The sequence below is a fragment of the Coenobita brevimanus genome, chromosome 65, assembly GCF_032717465.1.
Source record: "Coenobita brevimanus isolate Jiangsu-jjx chromosome 65, ASM3271746v2, whole genome shotgun sequence".
NCBI classification, from domain to species: Eukaryota; Metazoa; Arthropoda; class Malacostraca; order Decapoda; family Coenobitidae; genus Coenobita; species Coenobita brevimanus.
In genome coordinates this window covers 52,801,387-52,827,356 of record NC_137018.1, presented here as the reverse complement: position 1 = coordinate 52,827,356, position 25,970 = coordinate 52,801,387, and the positions used below count along the sequence as shown (strand labels likewise).

Here is a 25,970-nt window from a genome sequence, read left to right as displayed (position 1 = left end):
TCATGTGTACGAGTGTGCCAAGTGAAAGTCAGTGTCTAAAAGTGCTGTAACGAGGGAAAGAATTTGAATATCCCTGTTTTTCGCGGTAAGAATAAATACCTCCACAAACTTTTTACTCCAACGGGGGATGCTTGTGCCGCTTCACTGAAGATAAAATATTGTTAAAATGATGATGAATTTCCACGTTGTTCCTGACCACGAGAGAGCGAGCCAGTCAAGAATACGTTATCTGGGGCTATCGCTGTCGGCACATCAAAGACAGTGTGTGTACCAGGCAAGATAAGCTATCATTTGTGTGCTGCCGACGCCCTGAGACGATCTTAGCTTTTCTGCCGCCCTACCACAAAACTTTTCCCCAACCACATAAAAGATTTGTTGCTCTGAAGGGTTTTTGAAGTTGGCGCCACGTCGATTTGAGGAAGAAGAGAGAGAGGAAGAGAGATTTGCGTTGGTCGGAGGCGTGGACTGAGCCGTGTGTAATAAAAGTTCCGCCTACTTAAACTTTGAAATTTGTGCGTGCGCGTGTGTGTATATGTGTGTGTGTGAGTGTGCGAGAGAGGAAACGTGCACCCCATGTCTCCACCCCGTCCTCCTCCTCCTCCTCCTTCTCCCACACACCTCCATGTCGAAATCTCCAAGCCTCGCCAAAACATGGGGGCTCTGAGCTAAGGCCGAGTTTGCTGCAATTCGGACGATGTTGTAAATCTGCCGAAACCCAAGTCATGGCCAACTCGTTCGTTAAATGGTGTCGTGCCAAGTTCCTCAACGGATACAAACACATTAATGGTGAGTGTTTTAAATTTACGGCTTTTGGTTAATGGGGGGGTGGGGGTGAATTTACGGGCATTTGTTTTGGCGGTCGTGTTTAAATATACTTCCCGGTAAGTTTTTAATGGGGTGCTGTGTGGATGTCAGGTGTAATAAATTAGCCAGACAATGGGTTTTCGGTTAATTAGCCTGAGTGAGGAGATGGGCGGTTTGGCGTTGCATTGTAAAGGTAAGCTTATCAGTAAATGCTATCTCAGTTTTACCTTTAAATGCTGATGTTAACTCCAGGCCTTGTTTGGTGCCGGCGTCTGTTCAGCAATTAACAAACAGGTATGCTATATTTTGTGGTATGTCTTGCAGTCTTTCATTCTTACGTTTAAAATGATCTTTGTGTCTTGCAGTCTTTCATTCTTGCGTTTAAAATTGTTTGTGTCTTCCAGTCTTTCATTCTTGCATTTATAAATTATCTTAAACTAAATGTGGAAAGTTTGGAATTATTATTTTTGTCATTGCTTTACCTGTTCGTAGTTTGTAGTTTTTGTCATTTGTTCATCATGCATCGTAAGAACAAATTTTGGGAATGTTTGGTGTCGTCTCCCAGTCTTTCATTCTTTCCTCTCACTTATCAACCTCTCATTCTACCTCTCAAACTTTATCATGGCTGTGTCGAAACATGGGAAGCTGTTTATCATTTTTTAAAATCCTTTCCTCGTGTATGTTACTGGTAAGATTTGTTTTAAAGATGAACAGAGGAACGAAAAACATAAAGAAATCCATAAACCAGATTACAGGTGTCCCCCATTAGAAAAGAAAAGAAAAAAAACGTTTAACAGTTGTCATTGTCTCATTATTTTTTGCTTTCAAACTTATCGTGGTGGAAGATTACCGGTACGCATGGAAACTCCATTTATCTGTTTACTATACCTTCATCTCTTCCTCCTTTGTAGTATGGTATATCTCTCCTGAATATAACGGAACAGCAAGGTATGTTTGTGATACGTGCAGTTTCCCATCCGTGCTTTCAGATTTTTTTTTTTTAATAACAGAATAGGAAGGAAAAACAAATGAATAAAAAAAAAAAAAAAAATCCATGCACCAGATTACTGGTGTCCGCTGTTCATAAAATATCTGTAACAGACTTGAACAGCAGTAGGTTGAAGTCTGGAGGGAAACAACTCTGGGGAAGCGAGTTCCAGAGAGATGCAGTTCGGGAAATGAAAGAATTCTGATAGGTAGAAGTTCTGCAGTATGGCTGAGTGACATTCCAGTCATGAGCGCTGCCAGCTGCCCGTGTAGCACGAGGGAAGGCATGGAGAGGTGGCACCATGGACGCAACTTCGACTGAGCATTTGCTGTAGAAATATCTAAAATAACGCAAGGGAGGCAACATTCCTTCTTACGGCCTCATTCAAAATCAAACTTTACCGTTACTGTATCGAACTAAATATGGCAAGTTTTTCTCTGTTAACCTCTAATTGTTTCAACACAAGATTGTTATACTATTGTGTTGCGTATACTCACATATTGCGTATTTTGCACACACACACACACACACACACACACACACACACACACACACACACACACACACACACACACACACCAAGGTGACATGGTTCCTTACTCATTTAGGCTTTTTTTGTTTTTTTTTAATGTTTCGTTGCTCTTGTTTTAGTCGATTCCGTAACCCCATTTCCCCAGCGATTTATTTTACAAAGTAGCCACACGTAACATCCTCTTGTATGCTACTGATGCAGGCCGTGTCGGTAATGAAAACGTGTGAACGGCAGGTACCAGAATATCGAGGTATAATTATGCGAAATAAATCGCGAAGTAAATGGTGTTACGGTCTGCTTTGCTAACGAGATAGTGACTTTGGGAAGACCGCAAAACCTCTTCCATAGCGACTTATTTTACACCCTACACCCATAACAGTACACATTAAACCATTTCAGTAGCAGACCCATTATTTTCCTGTGGGTGTAAAATGGAGGATAAGTCGCAAAGGAAGAGGTATTAACGCATAAGCCAGCGTAAATACAGCTCTCACCACCAACAGCGTCCTTGACCATGCACCCAGTTTCTCGTAGCATTGATCTTCTGGCGCCTTAACTTTACGGGGGGGGGGGGAGGTGGTCTGGTTAATTCTCAGTGGTATTTGTTGGTTAATTCTGAAGGGCATTTGTGGTCTGGTTAATTCTGAAGGGCATTTTTTTGGTTAATGCTCGGGGTATTTGTGTCTTGGTTAATTCTCAAGGGTATTTGTGGCCTGGTTAATTCTCGAAGATATATATATATATTTTTTGGTTAATTGTCAGGGTATTTGTGGTCTGGTTAATTCTCAAGGGTATTTTTTCGGTTAATTCTCGGGGGTATTTGTGGTCCGGTTAATTCTACATGGCATACGGTAATGTATAATTTTGACTCCCGGGATGCTCATATTCATTTATTTTTATTCATTTTTTACACTGTGGCCGTGTGGGTAGCGTCGCAAGCCACCAGGATGCGGGGCCGATCGCGCTGAGGTTCGATCCTGGTTGCTACGGACACCTGGCACCACTTGTTTGGTCTCCGTCTTCCCATTGAGTTGGTAGGTAACAGGAATACCGCACTTCCCAAGGGTAACATACAGGGAAGGTAATAGGAGTAACGAATATCCGCAGGGTAACTCTTAGGAGGGGGGGGGGGATAACGCGGCTAACCGTCCCGTGGCGTCTGCTGTACGTAACTCCTTCAGTTCGAAAAGTTTCTCAAGGAAGTTTATGTAGACGTCATCGTACTGAAGAGGTAAAGAGTAAGAACGCTCCCTAACACCTCTTCCTAAGCGATTGATTTTTGGCTGTGGTTGGTTAATATCCATACGTTATTTATGCAGAGTCTGGCGATATTAGGATGTACCGGTATAGAATCCAGAGGAGGGCAGTAAGGTGTGATAAGTTACCGTAAATAAATCACTTAGGGAAAGGTGTTAGGGGAGTGCCAGTCAAAGTCGGGGAAGGCGTAAAAGAAGACGAGAGAGAGAGCCTAGGATTGACCAAGAATTAACTTCGGGGTGAAGGGGTTAGTAGAATTACCAAATGTTCTCTCTCTCTCTCTCTCTCTCTCTCTCTCTCTCTCTCTCTCTCTCTCTTTCTCTCAGGGCAGGGTGGCGTCAGAGAGGCATTGGGTATGTCGCAATACCTCTTCCTTAGCGATTTATCATTTTGTATATTATTGATAGAGTACGTCAACATTAAAGCAACATAAATACCATATAAAAAAGAATGTAAAGGCGTAGTATGCAAAACAAATCGCTAAGAAAGAGGACTAACGAATCCTTTTATTAGCGTCTAAGAACAAATAATAAACATCTACGAAAGTGTCAAGATGTCTTATAGAAAGTGAATGTCTGAAGAAATGTTAAGATATAAAAAGTGCAGCATAAATCGCCAAGAAAGAGGAGTTACGGACCCTGCCACTTAGAGACCCCCCCCCCCTTAATGCGACCCAAGGTGACCTCTAAGGGGCCGTCACTTAAGAGGCAGGTCATAAAAAAGTGCTAATTGAGGGTGCATCTTGAGGGAGCCTGGCCACGGATGCCACTTTATTTCCCAACTCACGCAGCATTCTCTCTCTCTCTCTCTCTCTCTCTCTCTCTCTCTCTCTCTCTCTCTCTCTCTCAAGTATCTGAAGTGTTTTCCCATGTAATTTTTTTTTTTGTACTTGTAGGATAATATTTAAACCCCACACTGTACGGTATATATTTTCGTTTTATTTATTTATTTATTTATTTTTGAAGATGGATAATTTTTCAACTCAGACCTTTGAGGATGTCTTTAGCCTTTTTATTTTGGTCTCACGTACTATAGGCGATGTTTCTGCAGGGGCACTTACTTGCCTGCGATTGATGGGTCTACTCCCCCAGACAGACCAGGGGTACACTTAAGACACCGGGAAGCCTCTCAAGATCAGAAAGTAGAGGAAGTGCATATTCCGGTAGACGAGGTGAATAGCGTATTACTCAGCACTATGGCGCTCCTCCGTCTAGTTTTTGTCTAGTTGTCGTCAGAATAGAATACTAGAGTTGGCGCTATCATGAAAGGGTTAATGAAGGGGTGTTAGTCTAAAAGTTCAAGGCCCGTATGCGCGTCGGGTAAGAATTCTCCCTAACACCTTTTCCTAAGCGATTTGTTTTGCTTATTACACCATACTCTCCTCTTCCGTGTTATATAAATCCACCGAACATCGCCATACTCTGCATAAACAGCGTACAAAAGGATAATCACCGACCTTATCCAAAAAATAAATAGCTAAGGGAGAGGTGCTAGGGAAAAACCTTGCCCGATGAGAATACGAGTTCCAGAGTTAACGCCACCCTGAAAGGGTTAATGGAGGGGTGTTAGTCAAAATTCTAGAGTTAAGGGAATCATGAAAGGGTTAATGAAGTGCATGAAACCCCTAATTAGAACCCCCCCCCTCCTCGTCTGAATAAAATCGTCTGGAAATAGTCACTTAAAATTTACGTCTTCGTGTCCAAGAGGTTACATGAAATCCAAAAAAACTAGGAGAATTTACACCCGCGTTCGGAAAAGACGGTGTATATATCTCCACAATTTGGCATTTGTTTTGGTGGGTGTGTGTGTTCGTTCCAGCCTGCGTCGCCTGTGGTCGGGTTGTTCTGGTACTAAAATGCAAACCCAGACAAGCCCAGTAAGTCAACAAAGCCAGCATTGACCCTCCTTACTTCGCTGCCACTATCCTTGTCTAAGTGGGATGGGTTGTCAGGCTTATAAAATTACTTGAAAAGGAAAATAAAGAGGAAAAACAGATATGATGGTTCCCTGCACGTCCCTTCATGAGAGAGAGAGAGAATGGTTGGTGGAGAGAGATTCGGGCATTTCTCCACTCTACACATTCCGCCACTTGAGCATGATTTGACGCACACACGCTACCCTAACACACCGAGACTCATCCTGGCACATCCCAACACATCACAGAACATCCTAACCCAGTCCTTACACAACACAATACATCCTAACCCAGTCCAAACTCATCACAGAGCATCCTAACCCAGTCCTAACCCATCACAGAGCATCCTAAGCCAGTCCTGACACATCACAGAACATCCTAAAACATCGTAACACATCACAAAACATCCTAACCCAGTCCTAACATCACTGAACATCCTAGCACATCACAAAACATCCTAAGCCAGTCCTAAGAGAACATCCTAAATCAGCCCAACACATCATAGCATTTCCCAACCAACGCAGCCCAAAAACACACTACTAAAACTCCAGCACAGTCGAACGAACAAGCAGCCAAACACACAGTCGATGGAACAAACAGCCAAACACATAGTCGAGGGAACAAACACCCAAACACACATCAAGTCCAGCGCATTACGAGGACCATGACATGACGGAGATCCAACCCAGCCCAGTCAACATCACGTTCCCATCCGTCAAGATCTGTCTCCCAAACAAGCATTGCATAAGGCCCAACATAGTACAGTACTTAAACGTAGCACAGTACTTAAATCCAACACAGCACAGTACATAAATCCATCACAGCACAGTACTTAGATGCAACACAGTACTTAAATCCAACGTTACAGTACTTAAACGTAGCACAGTACTTAAATCCAACACAGCACAGTACATAAATCCATCACAGCACAGTACTTAAATCCAACGTAGCACAGTACTTAAATCTAACACAGCCTCAGTCAAGCCGTATTACTTCTACCCCTCCCCCCACAACACAGCTAACACATTCCAGTCTAACAGGCACAAGTACCCGATCTGTGCTGGTATTACGCAAGGCCAATGTATCACGTAAATTTAACACAGCACCGGGAATAAGGGACCAAACAGAGCACACGTAACACAGCTTAAATTCCACACGTAAGTTGAGGGCATTCCAATCTCCCAAGGACAGACTCTTGGGTTGATGTTTACACTAGCACAGCGAATTACTTAAACCCAGTGGAGCCCCCGGCCTTGCAAGCTCCAGCCGGATTGCAATGAGGGGCGAGTGAGCGGCATTGCAGAGGCAGAGGCGATGTTGCACGCTCGGGGCCAGCTCAAAAGGCGCCGCCAACACCAGTATCAGACCAGGCCCTGATGCACGACTTATCTCATGGATACCCTTCACTGCATCTTATATTTTCTCTTCTCTTATTTTCTCTTCTCTCTTTTCATATTTACTCTTCTCTCCATCTCTCCTATCCTCGCCTTGCCTCTACTCTTATTTCCTCCGCCCTGCTCTCTTCTCTGATCTGCTTCCCTGTTCTCCTCTTATTCAGTCTTCCCATTTTCTCGTTTCGTCTCTCCTCAAATGACGCTCTGATGCACGGCTTCTCAGATACCCTTCACTCCTTTGCTTGGGTTACTCTTCTCTTCTTATTTTCTCCCCTGTGAACTGTTTCCCTCCTCTGTTCTCGCTCTTTCTTATTTCTCTTCTTCGCGTTTCCTCGATCTCGCTTCTTCTCTGAGGGCCTTTTCTTTACCTTACTTTTCTCTTGTCTTATTTTCTCTTTTCAACTCTTCTCGTTTCTCCTCCTCTCTACTCTTCTCTTCTCTTCTCGTCTTTCCTCTTCAACTCTTCTCTTCTCTTCTTTCCTCTTCTCTTCCTATCTCTGCTCAAAAGATGCCGCTGACAGCAGTATTTAACCCGACTCTGATCCACGACTTGCCTTCATAGACCTTTTGCGGTTGGCTTACTCCTCTCTCTCTCTCTCTCTTCTTGTTGTCCTCTTCACTTGTCTGTTCTCGTTTAGTCTTCCCACTTTCTCCCCTTCTTTGCAAATTTTTCTTCCCTTCATTTTTGTCTTCTCCGCACTTCTCTTCTCTCCTCTTCTCTCCTCTCCTTACTTCTTTTCTCTCTCCTCCTCTCTGCTCTTCCCACCTCTCCGTCACTGCTCAAAAGATACCGCTGACAGCACTATCAAACCTGCCTATGATGGCCGGCGTAGAGCCTCGGATTCTCTTCTTCGGCTGACTTGCGTTTCTTTCTTCCTCCTTCCTCTTCCTTCTTTTCCTCTTCTTGTTTCTCCTTCTCTAGTCTCCTCTCTACTCTTCTTTATTCACTCATCTCCTCTCTTCACTGCTCTGATCGGCTTACGCTTCTCTTATTCTCCTTTCTCTTGTTTTTTTCTTTGCCCTATTTTCTTCTTGTCTCGTTCTCCTCTTCTCCGTCCTACCCCTTCTTTCTCCTCCCTTCCTCCTCTCGGATTTGTTCGTCCTCTCTCTTCTCTTCTTCTTCTCTGCTCGGCCTTTCCTCTTTCCTCTCATCATTATTTCCCTCTCTTTTTATTTTACTCTTTTCTCCTCTCTTCTCTACTCAGCCGTTCCTCTCTTCTCGTCAGTACTTTTTTCTCTCTTTCCTATTTTCTCCTCTCTTCCTCTTCTCTGCCGTTCCTCTCTCTTCTCTCTAACTTTTCTTTTTTCCTCTTTTTTTCCTCTCTTCCTCTTCCCCGCTCTGCCGTTCCTCTCTTCACATCATTATGGTACTTTTTCTCTTTTTTTCCTCTCTCTTCTCTTCCTCTTTTCTGCACTGCCTTTCTTCTCTCTCTCTCTCTCTTCTCTTCTCTGCACTGCCTTTCTTCTCTCTCTCTCTCTCTTCTCTTCTCTGCACTGCCTTTCGTCACTCTCTTCTCCATTACTTATCTCTTTTTTTTCTTTCTCTTTTTTCTGGTCACTTCTCTTGCTGTCTCTGCTCAAAGGACGCCGCTGACAGAGAATCTAACTCTCTCTCTCTCTCTCTCTCACACACACACACACACACACACACACACACACACACACACACACACACACACATCGCTGCCAATAGTCTTCAATTTAGTCCTTCTTTTGACTTACTTGAAACTTAAGAACTATAACATACTTGAGTGGATGATAGGCTTTTCAATACGAGGACTTTATTATTATTATTATTATTATTATTATTATTATTATTATTATTATAAAGGAGCGTTGTGGTGTGGATGTGATAGGAAGCGTTATGAGGAACACACTGAGGTGGTTTGGCCATGTGGAGAGGATGGAGGGTGAAAGACTGACGAAGGGAGTGTATGTGAGTGAGGTGGAGGGGGGAAGAGGGAGGGGGAGGCCGAGGATGAGATGGAGGGATGGGGTGGAGAGGTATATGAGAGAGGGGGGTGTGAGTTGGGAGCAGGGCAGTGAAATGGCGGGGGACAGGGCGACTTGGAGGCGATTTGTTTGTGGCCACCCCAAACGGGATTGAGGCGTCTGGCAATAGATAGATAGATAGATTATTATTATTCTGTAGAGTGCGAGGACGGCTTTTTTTATCTATTTTTCTTTACGAGGATGGTTTTATATTTTATTGGCTGTCTTTATTTATTTATTTTTTTTCAGTGTAAGGAAGGCATTTTTTTGTATTATTTTCGAGGTGGAAATTATTCTCTCTCTCTCTCTCTCTCCCTCTCTCTCTCTCTCTCTCTCTCTCTCTCTCTCTCTCTCTCTCTCTCTCTCTCTCTCAAGATGAAAGTACTAAAATTTTCGTACGTGAGAAAGTGTAGTTACCTGGAATTTGTACAGGTATATCAGGTGTTTGTGGGTGTGAGAAAGTGTACCGTATTAGGACTGCTAGTGTATGAGGGAGGGTGTAGCTGTGTGTGTGTGTGAGGGAGGGTGTATGTGTGAGAAAGTGTACCTGGGTTGTTTAGAGTGTGTGAGAGTGTTTGTGCATGTGAGAAAGTGTATCTGAGGTGTTTTGAGTGTAGAAAGGTGTATTTGGGTAAAAAGTTGTACCTCGGATGTGTGTGTGTAATTCACCGGGTCGGTCAGGATCACTTGATGGTCGTGATCGTCAGCTTTTACCCTCCCGGAAGGGAGCTGAGAGCTCATATAGTCCGATCTAAGGGCAAGGCTGTGACCTTCACACACGCACACACCCGTCCCCTTGCTCCAGGGGGACAGTAACCACCCACTTCGTCAGTGAAACTTTTCGCAACCTGAGCGAGGCGCGAACTCCCGTCCACCAGTTGGCAGGCGAGAATGTTACCACTGCACCAGCGAGCGGTGTGTGTGTGTGTGTGTGTGAGAGAGAGAGAGAGAGAGAGAGAGAGAGAGAGAATGCGATGTGTGTGTGTGTGTGTGTATATATATATATGTATGTATAAAAAATGTATATGGAATTTTTAGTATCAGTGTTGTGTATGATTTTTTTTTTTTTTTTTTTTTGGGGGGGGGTATTTCGTCATTGATTGTGAGATAAGGGAGGGACTGATACTTCCGCGTCTATACCCCCCCTACTCATCTACCCCCCCTACTCATCTACCCCCCCCTCTCTCTACTCTGCGGGGGAGCTTGTGAACACCACTTGCTTTATCTGTACCGCCTATGGAAGTCTTGAAACAGACGCATTTCTCGTGTTTATGCTAATTCTGTCGGCCGCACGATACTGATGTTGTTGTTGTTGTTATTATTATTATTATTATTATTATTATTTTTGTTATAATTATTGTTATTACGGTATTATTATTATTATTATATTATTACCGGTTTTATTATTGTTGTTGTTATTATTATTATTATTATTATTATTATTATTATTATTATATTACTACTACAGGTACTACTACTACAACTACTATTGTTGTTGTTTACCACCAAACGATTTTATTCACTTAAACACTTTAGGAACTGGAGTGGCTCAAATTAACCCTCATTTACCTCAAGTACAATTGGTCTGTCTTAAGGTGAAACAAAGATTTTTGGTGTAAATAGAATATACTCGGAAAACTCATCCTCGAACTGAAGGGGTTATTATTTCACTGTTATGGAAAATTGGAGGACAGAATCTTCTCTTTTTCCCTTTTTTTCTCTTTCTTTCTCTTTTCGCTATCCTTGTCACACTCTTCCAGGGCTGCCTAGCATGGGTCAGCCATCCTAGTGTAGTTGTCCCTTTTCTTGTGTTCTTACCTCTCTCTCTCTCTCTCTCTCTCTCTCTCTCTCTCCCCCATGAAGAGCAAAAGCATATATACGAATCTGTCAAACTTGTCATTGTGTGTGTGTGTATGTGTGTGTGTGTGTGTGTGTGTGTGTGTGTGTGTGTGTGTGTGTGTGTGTGTAAGGTGGAGTGGAGTGACGGATGGCTGTCGGGCCAGGATAAGATCTTGTGGAGGCGTCGTTTTTTCGTTGTTGCGGCTGCCTTGGATGCGAGATACGGGGCTACGACGTTACATGATAGATAGATGGATAGATAGGTAGTTACGTAAGGTTAATGAATGGATAGATAAATAGGTAGATACGGTAACATGTTCTTCTGGTAGCCTAAGATGGTAATGCTGTCACACATACACACACATAAACACGCATACATACATACATATACATACATACATATACATACATACATACATACATACATGGAACGGTAAATAGATTCCTACATACGCGGGAGCGATTATAAATAGATAGATAGATAGATACTTGTTTGCATGTATTAGTAGATATATATCGTAAACAGATAGGATGCTTGGTATTAGATACGAGTGTCTCCACGTTAACACACACACACACACACACACACACACACACACACACACACACACACACACACAGCAGAGACAATGTGGGCTTTGTCTCCACTCTTGGGAGGTGCATATTCCCTTCCCCTCCCCCCCCTCTCTCTTCTCTCCTCCCCTCCCTTTCCCCACCTCCCTTCCCTCTCTCTTTTCCTTCCTTCCCTCTCTCCTCCCCTCCCTCTCCACCCTCCCCTTTCCCTTCAACACCCCAACTTTACAGCACCCCTCCCCTCTCCTCCCCTCCTTCCTTACTCTATACAACCTTCCTTCCTTCCTTCCTTGATTTTCTCATCACCCTTTACCCTCCCTTTCTTCCTTCCCTTAAGTCAAATCCTGTCTGTTTTTCTCCCTCTTCTCCCTCCCAGTCTCCCCCTTCACATTACCTTCCCCTCTCACATCCCCTTCCCCTCTCATCCCCTATTCCCCTTTCCTCATCTCCCTCCCCATTCTCTTGTCCCTTCCTTCATCCTTCCCCATCCCTCCCAGCGTCCTCCCTTCTCCCTTTCCCCATCGCTCCCCCCGTCCCTCCCCCTTCTCCCTTCCCCCTCCCCACGCTTCCCCCTCCCCCACCTTCAAATCTCTAAAACCACTTCCTTCCCCCCCCCCTCATTTTCAGGCACCTACATCCTCTTCTTTCTTCCCACCTACTTTCTGCCTCATAAACCCTTAACAGCTTTCCCCCCCCCTCTCTCTCTCTCTCTAAATTTTCATCTTAGGAACCATAAGTCTCTCTTTGCCCAGACACAGACCTAGCCTAGATGTGTGTGTGTGTGTGTGTGTGTGTGTGTGTGATCTCTGTACAGGCTTTAGAGTGAATGTGAGAGTGTATGTACGCGTGTGTGGCTCTGTATAGAAACTTGTGTGTGTGTACGAGTATGGTTGAATGTGGGAGTAGGCGATTAATCCTTTCACCCCTAGGACGTAAATAGATAGATAAATAGATAGATAGACAGATAGATAGATAGATAAGTTACCAACACCAGACACTTGTTGTACTAAAAGGTCACTTAATACTGGAATTATAATAGGTATATATGTATCCTTCATTAGCATCTTTTTAAGGGTGAAGCTCCCTAAATTAAAGAAAATGGTCTGATAAAAGCAAGTCATCTTTTTAAAGGATTTTAATGTTTATATGTAACCTAAAATGCATAACAACAGTATACAAGATGTGTTTTTGAGTCTGCCTTGCTGTATACTCTAAGCTTCTGAGTATGCGATATGAGTATGTAAAGTCCCTCATCTAGTATGCAGAGGTGAGTATGCAGTAGGGTGTGGTATACGTAGCCCCCGTTTTCTTTATTCATCCCTTTTTTGCTGGTCATACATACTAATTCATTTCATTGCTATAATAATGATAATAAGTATATAATGACTTTGGAAACGGTAATGATGTCTTTATAGAAGTTCAGTGGGGTAGTGTTTGGAGTATTTATTGCGTATGTGTTCAGGTGACGAGTGCAGGTGTGTGTGTGTGTGTGTGTGTGTGTGTGTAATGGTATAGGTGAATGTAATTTATGTGACGTGTGTGTGTGTGTGTTTGTGTGTGTCGTGGCATAGGTGAATGTAATTTATGTAACGTGTGTGTGTGTGTGTTTGTGTGTGTCGTGGCATAGGTGAATGTAATTTATGTAACGTGTGTGTGTGTGTGTTTGTGTGTGTCGTGGCATAGGTGAATGTAATTTATGTAACGTTGTGTGTGTGTGTGTGTGTGTGTGTGTGTGTGTGTGTGTGTGTGCATATAAGCTGCAAATCCTATGAGGCATCACGCCCGTGGTAATGCCGCCCGTTTTTTTATTTTTTTAGTTTTATTTTTTAGTCTGAGCCAGTTGTCTTTTAAATATTATGGTGTACCGGTATGTGTGTGTGTGTGTGTGTGTGTGTGTGTGTGTGTGTGTGTGTGTGTGTGCGTGCGTGCGTGCGTGCGTGTGTGTGTGTGTGTGTGTGTGTGTGTGTGTGTGTGTGTGTGTGTGCGCTTTAATATTCTCTAGACCTTGACCGCGTTCACCCTCATTATGTTATTTCGTATTCAGGGTGGATGTAGTGGTTTCTCAACACCTCATTCCTAGCGATTTATTTTGCATTTTACATATATTTTTTTGTTATGTGCTGTTTATGTCTTTTTAACATAGATAGTTTGCATCAGTAGGAGGATAATGAGCTGTGTATGCAGAATGAATCGCTAAGGAGGGGGGGTTACGGAATTCCACACAGGTTACGATCCTATAGCATAATGAAAGACGTCGATTCCTGCGTTTTTTCCCCGTAGAGTTGCTCAAAAAAAAAACCTTCGAAATTTACTTAAGACATTTTCTAGAGTCACAAGAAATATATACGGTAAAACATTCTTAAGGTAAATTTTTCGAGCCCCCTCCCCTTCCCCCCAAAAAAAAATCCCCCCAAAAAATCGCCTGTAAAACATTCCTAAGATAAATTTTTCGAGCCCCCTCCCCTCCCCCCCAAAAAAAAATCACCCCCCCCCCAAAAAAAAAAAAAAAAATCGCCGAATTCATACTTTAAGATTTATATGGAGTCGTAAGAAATATATTACCCATTCGTAAGATCTGTCTGGTGTTCCTAAGGTAAAATTTTTCAAGAGCCCCCCCCCCCTCAAAACAAAACAAAAAGTCTCAAGGTTTGTCTGGGGGAGAGTCATTTTTCTCGCACGTTCACCTCCAACTCCTGGCCTTTGGTTCCTTCTTCCTAGCATTAAAAATAAAAGACTATCGGGTTACCTGTATTCTGTGGCCGTCTCAGGTGTATCAGTAAACAGTCTGTGTGTCACGGAATGGGACCCACAGAACGGGTTGGGGAGGTGGGGTTGGGGAGAGGACAAGGAAAGTTGGGGAGGTAGAAGGACTTGAGGGAGGTGGCGTGGGGAAAGAGAAGGGAAAATTGAGGCGTGGTGAGGAAAGGACGTGGAGGTGGGGAGAGAAGAAAGGAAAGTTGGGGAGGTAGAAGGAATTGAGGAGGAGTTAGGAAGTGGTGGGGAGAGGAGAAAGGAAGGTTGGGGAGGTAGAAGGAACTGGGGAGTAGTGAGGGAGGGAAGTGGAGACTGAAGAGGGGAGAGTTGAGTTGGTAGGAAGTAGGAGAATGAGGAAAGGAGGAGAAAGGAAAGTTGGGGAGATGGGAATTGAGGAGCAGTGAGAGGAGAGTTGACGTGATAGGAAGTAGGGGGACAGGAGTAAAGAGAGGTGTAGGAAGAACGTGGGTTGAAGAGAAGGAAAGAGATGGAGGAGAGAAGGGAGGTGAGGAGGAGGAATAGAGAGAAGAGTGGAGCTAAGAAGGGAGGGGAAGTAAGAGGGACTTGGAAGAGGAATGGGAAAGAGAGGATAGACTTGGGAGTGGCGGAAGAGAGGAGAGGAGAGAAGCGGGAAGAGAGAAAAAGAGAGAGAATATATGGTAGGGAAGAAGGCGTAGGGACTCAGGAAAAGGAAGGAAGAGAGGAATTAGAGAGGAGACAAGGGAAAACGAAGAATAAAGCAGTAATTGTGTGAAAGATAAGGAGACACTGAAGGAAAGAAAAAATCGTAAGAGCAAGATAAGAAGAGGATATTGAAAGAAGAAATCCCAGCAGTAAGTAGTAGTAAGATCAGAAGTGTTAAAAGGGAAAAAATCGTAAGAGTGGAAGATAAGAAGAGAGCGTTGGAAGAAAAAGTCCTTATAGTATTTACGCGTTATATCCCTTGATCATGTGTTATCTAAGCCTCATAATACCGTCTATATCTCGCTTTCAGTTTCACAATCCGGTCATTTCATACATACCTGGGAATATAGGTGTTTACAATGCTGCAGCTGCTGTAGACTGCCAGGTATTATCATTACTCCCTCACTTACTTTAACTTTATTCTGCTCACTATAATTAGACGTCAGCTTGCCATCTCTCCATCTTTGCTATCCTTGTCTTATTCTAGTAGTTTAGTCTCACTAGGAGAAAAACGGAGAAAGATGAAGTTAAAGATGTGCATTGAGGCCATTGATCTGGGAGAGACAGCAACGGAGGCGTCTGCATGGAAAAGCGCAGGGATGAAGTTATAAACACACGCTTTCAGTTAGACCAGGGTTAAAGGAGAGACAGCAACAGTGACATCGAAATGGAAAAGTGACGGTGCATGGCGTTAAAACGAATATATTTGCGGGACAGAAAATAAATACTTAACGTTTTGATAAATACTTTTAGTGAGGTTAGGGTTATAGATCAATATTAACAGCCGAAACTTCAACCTTTTTCCCTTACCTGACCTTTACCTCTGGCGTGCAGGTGTCTGGCGGAGGGGGGGGGGATTGTCCAGGTGTGTATTGCAGGTGTGACGATGGGAAGGTCATGGGGGGGGACAGGTAAGGAGAGAGTGGGGAGTAATATAGATTGGGAGAATTTGTAGCCCCAGGTAAAACGTGAACCCAGTGGACTGCAGGCCAAAGTTTCCCCTCTCCTGCAGCCCCACCATCCTCCTTTTGGGGGGAGTAAGGAGGGAATTGAGGGATGTTTGTATAACTGGGCAACTTCATCGCCCAGTTATGTATGTGCCACAACGTGAAGGCGACCCTCTCCAACACACGAAAATTCGGATGATGATGATGGTTATTATTATTATTATTACTGTTATTGTTATTATTGTTATTATTATTATTATTATTATTATTATTATTATTATTATTATTATTATTACTATTATTATTATACATACTGCTGGTAATTTTTCCTCAGAGCTCTCTCTCATACTTACAGATCACCTCCATAAACCCTTTCACCACGACGACATAATTCATACTACCTCCAGCCTGCTTTATTCAGCCAAGACCCCCCCTCCTCGTACTGGAGGGGTTCCCGGCCCAGTGTGTGACCTTGCCAATGACCCACCTATTCATTCATTTACTCATGCACGTCTCCTCCTCCTCCTCCTCCTCCTCCTCTTCATTCATACATACAAAGCCTCATCTATACACCGACACATATTACGCAAATGCACACTTGTGGCAGCGTACACAAGGAAGTATTGACACACACACACACACACACACACACACACACACACACACACACACACACACACACACACACACACACACACACACACACACACACACACACTCTCTCTCTCTCTCTCTCTCTCTCTCTCAACACACATATCGGATATCTCACCCATTCATTGAGGTCATACATCTAAAGCGTCCTTCACCCACCTAATTTCTCCCTCCCCCCTCCCACCCTTTCTCTCTCCCTCCTCCCCTCATTCTCCCTCCCTCTTTTATTCTCTCCTCCTCAGCTCTCCCTTCCTCCTCTTCCATCTCTCTCCTCCCCTTTCTTCTCTTTCTTCCCTCGTCTTTTTCTTCTTTCTCCTTTAATTTTTACTTTCTCCTTTTCGTCTTTGCCCTTCTGTTTTCCTTCCCTGCTTTCTCGGTCTTCCCCTCCCTTCCTCTTCTTGTCTTTTTTTTTTCCTCTTCCTGCTTTCCTCTTCCCCTTCCTTCTCTCTTCTACATTCTCCTGCCATCTCCTCCTCTTTTCCCACTCATCTCTTTAGTCTCTTTTCCTCATTGTCCTCTCATCGTTGGCTCATTCCTCTCTCTCTCTCTCTCTCTCTCTCTCTCTCTCTCTCTCTCCCCTGACCATCTTGGCCAGTCTTGTGTTTCTCTTTTCCTTTTCCCTTTTCTCTCATCACTCTTTCTCCCCTTCTCTTTTCGCCGTCCCTCTTTGCCTTCCCCTCTTTTCCTCTTATTACTCTTTTTCCTCTCATTTGTACCCCATACCCTGGTCACCTTGGCCTGCCTTCTGTTTATTCTCTCTTCTCCCCTTCTCTTTTTTCCCCATCTCACCCTTCGCCTCTTTTCCTGTTTTTTCTTTCTCCTCTCTGTTGGGGCTCCTGTCATCTCCTTCCTGTCTTTCTTTGCCCCTTCTGTCTCTCTCTTTCTTCTCTCTATATGAATTCGAGAACCTGAAAGTCCTTTTTCTGTCTTTGTACTTTTCCTGTCTGTTCCCCTTTCTTTCTACCCCTGTCCATTTAGCCGCCCTCGTCTGCTCCTAGTCCTGCCGTTTCTTAGCTGCTGTCTCCTTTTTCTCACTCCTGTCTCTGTCTCCTGTCCCACTCTCCTCTCGGTCTTTCTCCTGTCTTTGACCGTCTCTCCCAGTTCCTCAAGTCGTCTTTCTCCCGTCCATATCTTCGTCTTGTATTGTTCCTCGTTCCTGTTCTGTTTACCTGTCGCTTCCTCGGTCTCATGTCTCTTCCTCCCTTCTGACTCCTCCTTCCTGTTCCAGGCTCCTTTACCTCCTGTCTCCCTCCCGTCTGTCCCTCTCTCCCACCTCTCTTTCCTTGTCCATTCCATCTCTCTTTCCCTCCCCTTCCTCTTGCCTCCCATCTCACCCCCCTCTTTCCTTCCTGCAATCTTTCCTTCCTCCCATCTGCCTCCTGCTTTTCCCCAACTCATCTCCCCGATCTCTCCTTCATTTCTCCCCCACTCACGTATCTCCCATTCTTTCTTCTCGCATGTTCCTCCCCTCCTTCCTTATCCCCTTCCGTTTCCCCCTCTCTTCTCTCCTTCCTTATTCTCCCTCCTCTCCTTTCCTTACCTCTCATCACCTCAACCCTGTCCATCCATTCTCCCTTCCCTCTCTCATCTCCCCTCCCAGAGCCTACTGCCCTCCCCCCTCCCATACCGCATCTCCCCCCCCTCCCATACCGCCCCCCACCCAGCATTCCTGTACACCCACTCCACACCATATCCAGGAACCACAACAAACCCACTCCAACGTTTCCTCTTAGCATTTTCCCCCCGCATCCTTCGCTTGCATAGGTCCCTTGAAGTTTATCCTCAGCGATTTATTTTACACCTTGGAATATTTGGATGGTTATATATATCTTTCAAAGCTGATGTAATTTGCAGTAGGAGCTTGTAATAGAGTTTGAGGGAGAAGTAGGCAAAAATAAATAGCTGAGAATGAAGTGTTGCAAAACCTTAGAAGACAGGGAGAATATAGACGTTTTTCCCCAAACACGAGAGAGAGAGAAATTATAGGAATTGTTGATTATGGAAGGAGGGAGATGATAATACGATGTTGATGGTGGTGATGATGATGATGATGTTGATAGTGGTGGTGATGATGATGACGATGGAGAGGGGTGGGGATAGGGGGTGACTGGTTTAGCGGTGGTGGTGGTGGAGGAGGAAGGGAGTCGGTTTAGCGGGGTTAAGCGGAGTTGCATGGGACTGCCGGATGTACGATTCCTCTCTCCCTCCTTCCCTCCTCCTCTCTCCTTCCCTCCACACTCACACCACACCACGTTGCCGCTTCTGCCCCTGCTTTTGTTGTTGTCGTCGTTGTGGGGTTTATGTTTTTGTGGTGTTTAGAAGACTGAATGTGTTCTTTTTCGGCGGCCATGTTTCCCGCCATTCCTCGCTCCCTGTTTGTTTACATTCGTGTGGAGGTTTCGGTTCGGCCTTGTTTACAATTGGTGGCTTCGATTCGTATTGTTTACATCTGTCGCCTTCGTTTGCTGGTCGTATAGGTCGTCTTGTGTATCGGTTTGGTCGTTTAGCGTATAGATCTGTTAGTGTCTTGCATAGGTCGGTAAAGATGTTTCATTCAGTAGTCGTTTATTTCATGAGTCTTTTAGTTCTGTTTAAAATTCAGATGTCAGTTTACAGTCACTGGTCGTTTGCTTTAGGTCGTTTCGTCGCCATGTCATTCAGATCTCCATACTACGACCTGAGTGAATGTGAATCAGTGGTCGTTTAATTCACAAGTCGTTTCGTTGCCAGGTCGTTCAGTTGACCGTAGCAAAGTCTATTGAGATCTGTAGTACGACCCGTGTAAGCGTACCGTAGTAGTAGTCGTTTGATTCTCATCTCATTGTTTCGTTCTCTGGTCGTTCCGGTCGTTGACAGGTCGTTCCCTTCCCTGTAACCTGACCAGGGTGAGCTTGGGTCGTAGGGCGTTTCATTCACAAGCCATGTAGTCGTAGTTCTCAAGTCGTGTAATATCACAGGTCGTTTTAGGTAGTTTCGCTAGTAGGTCGTCCATCTCGATATTCACAGTGCATAATGTGTCGTTCATCTCAGAATCTACAGGTCCTAAAGTCGTCTCACTGTCAGGTCGTCTCATATCACAGGTCTTTTTGTTGGTCGCCAGGTCGTCCAGTACTGCGTGGGTGTGGTGGCGTTGTGGCAGTACTTGTGGTTGGAAAGTAAAATGATTATTGACGTGGAGCAAGGTTTGTCACCCACATTCCTGGCGTGGGGGGTGGGGGGTCTTGGTGACACACAGAGAAAGAAGGGGGGCGTTACCTCCTCCATCCCCCCCTCCCTGCCCCCTCATTCTATCCCCCATTTCTTCCCCTGCCCTTCCTCTCTCCCTTTCCCACCCCTTTTAGCCCTCCCATTTCTCCTTTCCTCTCCCTCTTTCTTCCTTCTCCCCCTCAGACTTACCACCCTTTCCTCTTCCCCCTCCCTCCCCCCTCTTCTCAGTACTTCTGGTTTTCTGTCTTTCCGCCACCTTCTCCCCTCTCCCCTCTCTCTCCCTCCCTTCCTTCTCTTCCTTCTAACTCCCCTCCCCACACGCACACACATTTCTCTATCTTCTCTCCCCTCCCTCTGCTAGTACTCTCTGCCTCCACTCCCTTCCCCTTGCCTCTCGTCCTCTCCTCTCTCCCTCCCTCCCCCTCCCTTTTCCCCACCCTCCACACAAACCCCTTTATCTTCCCGCCCTTATCTCCCCATGGTATTATCTTCCCTCCTCTCCGTCGCCCCTTCTCCCTCTCCCCCTCCCCTTTCCACTTTTTCCCCTTCAACTCCCTCTTAATATTTCCCCTTCCTTTCCTTCCTCCCCCCATAGTCTTTGTCATCCCTTTCCTTCCCTCCCCTCCCCTCTCCTCTCCTCCCCCATCGTCTAACTCATCTATATTTCTTTCTCCTTTCTACTGCTTCCTCAGCCTTCTAATTTTCGTTTATTATTCTCTCTGCTCTCTAATCTCCACTTTCGTCTCTCCTTTTTTCTTCAGTATCCCCTCTCTTTTTCCTCTTTCCTGTCTCACCTCCCTCTCCTATTTTTCTCCCCTCTTCCCTTCTTCCTCTCTCCCCTTTCTTTTTCTCCTCCCCTCCGCGTTCACGTCGTCGTCTTCTCCCTTCTTCCCTATATCTTATTTCTCTCCATGCTGTTCCATTCCTCCCCTTTCTTATCTCCCTCTTTCCTCCTTATTTACCTCCCCTTTCTTCTCTCCCTCTTTCCTCCCTATTTATCTCGCCATTCTTTCCCTCTCTCCTCCCAGTTCACCTCCCCTTCTCTCCCTCTTCCTCTTCACCTCCTTATTTAGCTCCCCATTCTTCCTTCCCTATTTCCTCCCTATTTACCTCCCCTTCACTCACCCCATCGACCCATGCATGTCCTCTTCACCCTCATCTTCATCTATTTTCCCATTTCTGCGACTCTCTCTCTCTCTCTCTCTCTCATATTCTTTTCTCGCGTCCCTCCTTCCCCCTTCATCACCCATGGCAGTCCTTGTCCCCTGTCCTTATTCCTCCTCCTCCTCCCCTCTTCCCCCTCCACCTCCCTGTCTCCCCACGCTTCCTTTCTCTCCCCACCTCTTCTCCCCTTTATCCATGTCTTTTCCCTTCCCTCTCCCCTCCCCTCCCGTTCCCTCTCCCCTCCCCTCCCCTCCTCTCCTCACCCCACCCCACCCCACCCCACCCCACCCCTCCTCTCCCCTCCTCTCCCCTCCCCTCACGGCGGCACTTCAAGCGTGGGCAGAAACCCTACACGTGTATTCTTATCTGTTGGATGGCTGGGTGAATTATGCATGTGCGCTGTACACCCCGTAAGCTGCAGACTGGCTCCTTGCTATTTACATAAGGGTAGTGTTCTATTATTGCTGTGAACGCGACACCGCATGCATGAGAGAGAGAGAGAGAGAGGCAGGGAGGGAGGGGAAGGGAAGGAGAGAAAGAGGGGGAAGGGGAGAGAGAAGGTAGGGGTAAAGGTGGGAACAAGAGCAAAGAAGTAGGAGTGGGAGGAAGGTAGGGGTAGAGATGGGAAGAGAGAGAGAGAGCGAGAGAAGAAATAGGTAAAGATGAAATGAAAATAAAAGTAAGAATATTTGACCTCATTGAATAGACGAAAAGAAATTAAAAAGTAGGTATGCACACACGTCTACCTGTCGGGTTTTTTTTTTTTTTTTTTTTTTGCCTCGACACCAAAGGCAAAAGGGTAGAAAAATAAAAATGGATTAAAAAAAAAAAAAGTGGAATTATGCACGTATGGTAAACAGTAGACTCCGTGAGCTGGCGGCAGGTCCTGAGTATTTACATAAGGGAGGCCAAGTGCTGCTCGTGGTAACCTGATGCCAAATTCACGACGAAGAAAAGCAGAAAAAAGAGAATGGGTAGAGAAGATGGAGGGGGAGAAATGACTATGGAAGATGGAAGGAAAAGAGTGGAATGGAGAGATGAGAAAGATAAAGAAGTGAAATAGAGAGAGGAGAAGATGGATGGAAAGAGATGAAGGGGGAGAAATGACTAGGGAAGATGGAAGGAAAAGAGTGGAATGAAGAGAGAGATGAGAAAGATAAGGGAATGACATAGACGCTCTTTGGTGTCATGATAAGGATTGCAGTGTAATATTCCATGTATTAATCTAACACAGAATGCACAGGGAGAGGAAGAACAGAGGGAGGAAAAGGTTAGAATGGATGGATGGAAGAGAATGAAGGGGAGGAGAAAGATGGGGAGAAATGAATGTATCTCTATCAGTATGGGAGTTAAAAAGAGGAAGGAGGGAGGGGAAATGAATAGGGAAGATGGAGGGAAGAGCAGAGCATGAAAATGAGGAGAAAGAGGGAGGAGTTGGTCGCATGGGGAAAAAAAGGTGAAGACGTGTGCAGACCCACTGTTGACATAAGGATGGCTGTCTGTTGTGCCCTGTTAACGCGACACCAGTGCTTGGGGGAGGAAAAACAGGGAGAGAGAGAGAGGCATAAAGAAGCCTGGTGGAAAAACGTGGATATGAGAGAAAGAGAGAATGAAAGGAAGAAAGAAAGTCGTGAATAGAGAAGAAATTCCAAAGTTATATATAATTTCCCTTAATAATGTGAAAAAGTAAGAAGCCAGACCTGTAATGGGGAAAATTTGGACGAAAAATAAAGAAATAAAGGAAGGAGAAATAAAGTAGGGGTAATAAGGAACCTCAAACGCTAAAAATAAATAAATAAATAAATAAAAGCCAGTGTAAATTTTCAAAGCGGTGTTAGAGAGAGAGAGAGAAGATTTTACCTTCCTAAAAAGAAAACAAATGTATATATTCAGTTGAGCAGAAAAAAAAAAATCTACCTGAACGAAAAAATAATCTACACACCTGAGCAAAAAAAAAAAAATCACTAAAAATATCTACACGAGCGAAAAAATGACACACACACACACACACACACACACACACACACACACACACACACACACACACACACACACACACACACACACACACACACACACACACACACACACACACACACACACAAATACACCCTCGTCCCCTCACTACTCCGGCAAGCGACATAAAACTGAATTTGCATGCAGAAGGGCGACTCATGCTCCTATCTAATTATCTCTGCTTCTGGTCCAGGCTAGTATCCCCTGTAAAAACTGGATTCCTTCTCTCCCATCCCTCTTTTCTTCCCTCTCATCCCTCCCTCCTTCTCTTCCATCCCTCTCTTCTGCTCTCCCTTCCCTGTCTTCTCTTCCATCCCTCTCTTCTCTCCCCTCCCTCTCTTCCCTTGCAATCTTCTCTTCATTTATCCCAATCCTCTCTTGTTCCCTTAAATCCTCTTCTCCTCCCCATCTTCTCTCTTCTCTCCCACTCCTCGCTCTTCTCCCCATCTTCTCTCTTCTCCTCCGCCGTATATTCCCAGTTCTTCTGCCCATTATCCCCCTTTCTCTCCATTTTCACTCTCCTCTCCCCATCTTCCCTCTTCTCCTCCCCATCTTTCCTCTTCGCCATCCCATCTTCCCTCTTCTCCTCCGCATCTTTCCTCTTCTCCATCCCATCTTCCCTCTTCTCTTCTCCCATCCTTTTCCTTCTTTCACTCCTCCACATCTTCTCTCTTCCCTTCTCCCCTCCTTTCCCCGTCCTCTGCATTCTTTCTCTTTATACTTCTCTTCTTCATCTCCCTCCCCTTATTATCACCACATTCTCTCTCTCTCTCTCTCTCTCTCTCTCTCTCTCTCTCTCCATTGTCTGGGCCCATAGCTGAGGAAGATCTTAGAGTATTCATAAAAGATCTCAGCCAAACAGTCTTTATAAATTCCCCTCCGTAGCAGTCAGTTATCATTTATCATTTATTCTTATCAGTTATTTTTCACTTTATTATTCACTCTAGTTTACCTGGGAGGAGTTTGGTAGGTGTGTGACTTGAGAGGAAATTATAAACAGTCTTACACACGACTTAAGAAGATTTGTGAATACGTCTTGGAGGGAAAAGCTGCAGTTATGGGAGTCGCCAGATTTATCACAGCCTGGGATTCTCTCTCTCTCTCTCTCTCTCTCTCTCTCTCACACACACACACACACACACACACACACACACACACACACACACACACACACACACACACACACACACACACACACCACGAAGAAAGAATATAGGAAGGAAAGATGATCTGAAGGAATGAAGAAAGGGAAAACACACACACACACACACACACACACACACACACACACACACACACACACACACACACCACGAAGAAAGAATATAGGAAGGAAAGATGATCTGAAGGAATGAAGAAAGGGAAAACACACACACACACACACACACACACACACACACACACATCCTGATTCTCCATACTCATCACGCCTTGGAATTACCAGGTACTGTATTTCTTCCCGCTGTCAGCCTCCTTAATAATTATCCAAAATATTTAAATATAATCAACAGATAAACAAGTAAACAACAGGTAAACAGATAAACAAATAAACAACAGGTAAACAGATAAACAAATAAACAACAGGTAAAGAGATAAACAAGTAAACAACAGGTAAAGAGGTAAACAAGTAAACAACAGGTAAACAGATAAACAAGTAAACAACAGGTAAACAGATAAACAAATAAACAACAGGTAAACAGCAAAGGCATCCCACAACGGTCTCTGTTTTTTTCCGTCTCCAAAGTTATCACCAAGACTTTTATTTTTATTTTTTTATATTTATTTTTATTATTATTATTTTTTTTACGTGGACAGCGGCTGTGGGTCCTCTGGGTTAGTCCATCTGATACACGACTCTCCTACACTTAAAAGAAACGCCGCCAGAATAGTGTGGTGGTGGTGGTGGTGTGGTGGTGGGAGACTGGCAGTGGTGGTGGTGGTGAGAGGCTGGAAGTTGTGGTGGTGGTGAGAGACAGGGGGAGTGGTAGTGGTGGGGGTTAGAATAGTGTGATGGTGGTAGTGGTGTTGACAGTCGTGGTGGTTGTGGTGGTAGGTAGGATAATAGTGGTGGTTGTGTTATGATAGTGCTGGGTTTTGGTAGGTGTCGTGGTAGTTGTGGTAGTAGCGATAATGGTGGTAGTTGTGGCAGTAGCGACGATTATGGTAGTGGTGGCAGTAGTAATAGTAGCTGAAGTGGTAATGGTGATTGTGGTAGTGGTGGTAGTGGTGTGTCATGGCGATCAGAGTAAAGTGGCTTTTTGTGTGAGGCCGTCCGGGGGAGACTTATTTATTTATTTATTTATATAGTGGGAAAAACAAGAGGCACAAGATTCTCCACTCATTTATTTTCCTTGTTATCGCATCGTCTTCCTCTTCTTACTAAGCTTTTTTTATTTTTATTTTTTCGTTATTTTTTGGTGAGAAGAGCAAGAAACTAGATTCTGCGTTGTCATTTTTTTTTCCTCCTTGCGCAAAACGACTTGAGATGTTGATACTCTCTCCTCTCATTGCGAAGATGTGGTTTTGAAGGAAGAAGAGAAGACTGAGGAAACTTGCCTTGGGGAGGAATGAGGAGATAGGATACTCTCATGCACTGGCGAGGAATGAGAAGAAAGGATACTCTTGCCTTGGACGAAGAATGAGATGAAAGGCTACAGATGCACTGGCGAGGAATGAGAAGGAAAATTACTCTTACTGAGCAAGGAATGAGAAATGTGGAAGGTGAAACACAATGCAGGAAGGGGAACGTCGGCGACCTTTTGCCAGTGATTGTGCATTAAATTGTACAGGTCAGGCAACTCCCACCAACCTCCTGAACAACTGAACACTTTTTGCATACAATAGCGTAGACCATTAGCTGAGCTGCAGAGTTAGTTTAATGGAGAGGGAGGTGGAGGCCAAGGATGAGATGGAGGGTAGTAGTGGAGAGGTATATGAGAGAGGAGGGGGGGGGTTGAGCTGGGAGCAGGGCAGTGAAATGGCGGGGGACAGGGCGACATGGAGGCGATTTGGTTGTGGCCACCCCTTACGGGATTAAGGCGTCTGGCAATAGATAGATAGATATAAATTCCTCCAACAGCGAAACCAGCCTCTCACAAATTCTTTCTTCCGCCATGATGTAACAAAAACGTTTATCAGATCAAAAATACATGAACGTTTTTTCTCTTTGTTTACGGAATTAGAGTATCAATGGAAATCTAGGAAAGTATACGAAATTTCCACTTATAAATAAAACCAATATTCACCTTTGTAT

General features: G+C 44.6%; 1 protein-coding gene across 1 annotated transcript in view; it reads left to right on the top strand.

The window, feature by feature from the left end:
* Nucleotides 1-650: 650 nt before the first annotated feature.
* nkd (NKD inhibitor of WNT signaling pathway naked cuticle) overlaps nt 651-25,970 on the top strand; it is an 89,327-nt gene continuing 64,007 nt past the window's right edge. Inside the window, exon 1 of the mRNA XM_080276413.1 lies at nt 651-786. Within this exon, the coding sequence (XP_080132539.1) occupies nt 723-786 (64 nt within the window). The 5' untranslated portion in view covers nt 651-722. The remainder of the gene's footprint in view (nt 787-25,970) is intronic.